Below are 5,389 nucleotides of genomic sequence, written 5' to 3'. Positions count from 1 at the left end.
AATCTTCAAATTTGATCTTGTATGTCCGTTTCACATTTTGATCTATCAGATTACATTATTTTGAATTATTTTGACCCAATCATTTTGTGTCATCTAAAATTTAATTTATTGAGTCAAATCATTTAAGTTCAATGAGTTGAATCAAGTCGACAAATTAGCCATAATCCAACCGATTTTACTTGGATGATTTGGTGAATTAATACTACAAATTGGATTGAGTTTGTCACTTCAGAATCAATTGAACTAATTTTATTAAACTCGTTCTGGATCGGTAACTTCTTAAACTTTTGACTCAACTATGTAGGTTTGGTTGCATGGCGGCTCAGATGAAGGCATTGTTTGATTCGACTGGGCTTTTGTGGAAGGAGCAGAAGCTTGTTGGAAAGCCTGCAGGGTTTTTTGTGAGTACCGGTAGTCAAGGAGGTGGACAAGAGACCACTGCGTATGTATTCTTCATCCTATCTGATTTTTGGTCCTCAATTATAGATTATATATGGTTATAACATCTATAACATCCTAAGTGTGATTCTACATATAAGACCGGGAAAATGTGCGATGTAGGCATTAGGAAGATCGTATTTTTACCTTTATAGGACATAAAGACTGTTTTTAATTGATTTTAGAATCTGAAAATGATGGATGTAGGCATACCTTATTTCTGCCTTTGTTATAGACTGCTTCCGACAGATCTAACACCTGACTACATATCTCAATTCAAAAATGATTTTGTATGTTTGGGAATTGAGGTTGCATCTTGGCTTGGTTGGACTAAGTCAACCTGAAGATAGTTTTGATATGGTATGATAAAAAGGCAGCTTGGTGCACTAAACCTATTGTTATGCGTGATGTTCGGAGAAGAGCTCCACCACAAGGGTGTATCGTACGCAGTCTTACCTTGCATTTCTGCGAGAGACTGTTTTCAAGGCTTGAACCCGTGACCTCCTGGTCACATGACAACAACTTTACCGGTTAATCCAAGGCTCCCCTTTAGTTTTGATATGGTATGATATTACTCATTTTGGATCAATTCTCAATGATTTTCCTCATCTCATATCATTAAAATTTAGAAGTATCACTATACGTTATAATTAATATAGATATTCATTACTTTCTTTGTATATATACGATCCGGGTAAAAGTTACCGTGTTAACATGAATTCATAATTCACCCAGTTTGTATTTTTGAATAGAGGTTGCATCCTGATCCGGTTACGATCTTTGATTCAACCTGATTCAATAGTTTGATAGATTATTTTGACACAAACCTATTGAATCAACTCAATAAATGGTTCATAATCCATCCCGTTTAAACTTTGAGGGATTATTATAAATGAGTTGAGTTTTGCTACCTTTAATTAGACACGGAGTTAAAAATTTTATTTTACGAATTTTGAACTATAATTCTTTTTGTTTCCTGAATTTTAGATAGATTATTAATACTATGAACATTGAATATAAATATAAGTTATAGGCCAAATAGTAGATGAAGCCAGTATAGGTATTGACTTTTTGCTTTGGGATGACTGCCTGGTTCCAAATCCAATATTGATTTATATTTTATGAATTCTTTTAACAAAAATACATTGTTCAAACACATATTTGAACTTCTAGCTTCGGCGCTGAACAAAACTATTGAGTTTTGTAGATAGTGTAATTAACTTTAAGGTGGACTCGTCCCCTGCCTCTTATTATCTGTATTTATTTGCAGTTGGGCAGCAATCACTCAACTTGCACACCATGGAATGCTCTTTGTTCCAATTGGCTACACTTTTGGAGCCGGCATGTTCGAAATGGACTCCATCCTAGGAGGTTCACCATATGGTGCCGGAGTCTTTGCTGGAGATGGTTCGAGAGAAGCTACTGAAGCAGAGTTGGCGTTGGCAGAATATCAAGGCAAATATATGGCTGGAATAGTCACGAAACTGGTTCATGGGTGATGAGGAAAGTTGTCAAATAGTTCATAATTCAACCCGTTTAAACTTGAAATGAGTTACTCATGAAGACTATGATAATCTTCTTTACGATCTCTATAGATTTGTTTATTGATTCCTTTGCAATTTGTGATTTATCAGTTCGTCCACCATTCTCCTTATTTCAAAGATTGTCCATCGATATTCATTAATATATTTATTTGTTTAAGTTAATAAGCTAGTCAACTTGATTTACAAGTGTTTTTTGGTTTTGTGTACGTTTTTGGTAATGTTCAAGTTTTACAAGTTACTCTCTCACAGTGTCAAATTATCCGTCTCAAATTGAGATAACACATTAATTAAGAAAAATAATTAATAATATAATTAGTTTATGATACATTAATTAAGAAAAATAATTAATAGTATGATTAGTTTATCATAGTGCTCCTATTAAATGATTTTATATTTTAATTTAAAGAAAAAATAATTAGTGCAAAAGGTAAAACATGGAAAAGAAATTTTGCCTCTTCTTGATTAATGAAAAAGTATAAGTAAAATGAAAAATTAAATTAAAAAATTTAGAAAAGGTAATTTGGAACGGATGAAGTATAAATCAAAATCAGTCAAAAGTCATTAACAGATCATGCTCACTTTATGAGTTTTATCAAGTATTTTACAATTTCATCCTTAATATTTTTTTCTACACTCTTAAACTTCCTCTTCACTTTGTATGTGTCATTGCTCTTCTTTACACTGATACTTTTAAATTTGTATTTTCTTTTACAAGAAAATAAGGATATCTTATCATTCCAATATAGCAACTTTTAAGTAACTTTTTTTACCAAACATATTAACACTAGATGCAGAGCTCGTATCCAATATATATTACTTTTTTAGTTTCATTTTATGGGATATGTATAAAATTTGGGGAGTCATCTTTTTTTTTTTTTTTTTTTTTTATGATTATAAATAGTATATATTAGCCTTTCTGTCCTACTTGGTACAATAATGAAATTTGAAGAATCAGTCAAATTTATTTAATAGGTTTTAGATATTATAGGTTGTTCATTATTGTAATTTATAGTACTTTCAACGTAATATTCAATAATATATGTTGTTTCATTTTCTCCAATTAATGTGACATTGATGAAATTTATCCTTTGAAGAGTCAATTAAATTTGTTATGTCTTTTAAATATTTTAATTGTTAATTATTATTATTTATAATACCTTTTTTATGTTATTTTCATATAATATACTATGTTACTTCTTTTATTTTAATTTATGTGGCACTTCGAGAATCAATCTAATTTTTTATCTTTTAAATATTTTAAATTATTAATTATTATGATTTAGACAAGCATTAACATAATTTTCAAATATATTATAATTTTAAAAATAAGATAAATAAATGGTGACACTTTTTAAAAAATATAAATGAAATCCACTCCAATAAAAAAATTTATTCCTGGAAAGTATTGGCTTAGACTTTAGTTTCATTGCATATTTTTCTTGAAATTTGTTGTTCTCATCCTTCTCTATGAACATGTGTCCTCTCTTTCTAGTTGGTCCAACACACATCTCTCTAGGAATTAATTCTCTCTCCTGTAATTTGCCTTTTGTACAGAGCAAATTTTACTGATAAATTCTATGTTCTTTGTGTCTTTTGCCTTTATGTTCTTTGTGCTTTTTTCTTTCTATAGTTTCTTACATCAAAAAGTAAGTAAATTACCATAATGAAATAGAAATTCTAAGAATTTAGTGCTCAAAATTTCAAGCCTTTCCCATTTGCAAAATTATCTTTTGTTACTAATTGGTTGCCCCTAAAGTGAAGTTGCAGGGATAAAAGTATCCAGAACTTTTGAAAATGAAATCATCTATTTGTAGAGACTCTAATGACAAATAATTTTGCATAGTTATCTGTTCTCTTTCATTTGTTGGTTTAATTTCATTTTGTTGATTTAACTATTGGGTTTTTGATCTGCATTTGACATATTCTCTCCATTTTTCCTAGGTTAGAATTGGAATTTTCTTTTTTCCTATTTCTAAAATTATAGAAAAAGGATGGAACGTTTTGTCATGAATAAGAAAGTGTGACGATTAGTAGTGCAATGGATGTGTACCAGCCATGGAAGATGTGTTGTCTCTTTTTCCCTGAGTTTAGTGCTTTAAGCCTCAGATTCGAAAGTTTGTGCACGAAGATGGATTAAGGATTGAAGATCTATCCTTTCGCTTCTTCTCCCGACTCTACCACCATCACTATCTATGGGCGGCGTTGAATCCTGAAATGAGGTTTGTGGTGGTTGAAATTTTTGTAAAATGACAAAGTACCCGTTAGAAAGGGGGTTTGTGGTGACTGAATTTGATGTGAAATGACAAAATTGCCCTTTTTAAGCTGGCAGGACAACGCTAACCTGCCTGCTTTAAGCCGCTTGTATATATTAGTAATTTTTATAACTTCAATCCAGACACATACGTGATTATTTATAAAATCAATTTTAACACCACTTAAAAATAATTATTTTCTAGAGAAATCCTTCATTGAAAATTGCGTAGTGATTATTTTCATAAATATTTTGATTGAATCAATGAAAAAAAATAAAATTAGTAATGTATAAAATAGGAATCTTCCCACTGTTTTAGTGAGAATATGCCTTCCATCTGCATTTTCATAGTGAGCTGATCAGATGGAAAATGAGTGAGAAGATCACGTGTCACAGCTTAAATTTTTCATTGAGTGTGGTGAAAAAAATCTCTATTTTTAATAGTGTAAGTTTTAAAAGAGCATTTTTAGATGCTTAAAGTTTATTAGTTATTTAAAATAAACTAATCCAAACATGCTATATGTACTGTAAAACTGTAGAGCCTTAGTTAAAATGGTGGTGATAGCTTTGTGCATTATAGTAAAGTGATTTAGAATAGATACTATTTGTTTATTTTGATAACTATCCACACTGTCAATGATTATATTGGGGTGGTAAATAGTCTTGATTCACAACTAAAAGTCTCTATTTAGAGTTCTAAAAAAAATAAATTAAACGCTTTATTTAAAGAGTGTTTTACCTTTTAAAATAGAATCATTATCCAACGCATTTAAATTTGATTAATGAAATCCCAAAAATAATACAAAACATCAAACAAAAAACTAAAAAACTAAAAGTAAAATAACATGTGCACATATCAACGAACTAAGAAGATCATCTATAAGATTGACGGTGTTGGCCTTTTGTTAGTCCTTTTGCATGAGAAAAGAAAATTTATATCTATTTTAATGCACTAGCAAGAAGAAATATAAGGACTCACTACTATTATTGTTGAGAGGTACCGAGCTGACTAAGGGCGATCAGGGAACTAAGCGTCTGAACATATGTTATAAGACAACATAGTGCAAAAGAAAGTATGTGATCAGTATTTCGAATGTACTAGTACGTGAGGTAGGAACAACTGAAATACATAGGGGTCTGGGGGGGGTAAGATGTA

At 30.5% G+C, this 5,389-nt stretch overlaps 1 protein-coding gene across 1 annotated transcript; it reads left to right on the top strand.

The window, feature by feature from the left end:
- On the top strand, positions 1-2,080 carry LOC107852586 (probable NAD(P)H dehydrogenase (quinone) FQR1-like 2). Its single transcript, XM_047411756.1, has 3 exons — positions 1-19; positions 305-442; positions 1,709-2,080. The coding sequence occupies exons 2-3, from the start codon at positions 315-317 to the stop codon at positions 1,935-1,937; spliced, it is 357 nt and encodes a 118-aa protein (XP_047267712.1). The 5' UTR covers positions 1-19; positions 305-314; the 3' UTR covers positions 1,938-2,080.
- Positions 2,081-5,389: the final 3,309 nt, after the last annotated feature.

Source organism: Capsicum annuum, chromosome 4 (assembly GCF_002878395.1).
Source record: "Capsicum annuum cultivar UCD-10X-F1 chromosome 4, UCD10Xv1.1, whole genome shotgun sequence".
NCBI lineage: Eukaryota > Viridiplantae > Streptophyta > Magnoliopsida > Solanales > Solanaceae > Capsicum > Capsicum annuum.
The sequence above is the reverse complement of the archived record's forward strand: the minus strand, read 5'-3'. Positions and strand labels throughout refer to the sequence as shown.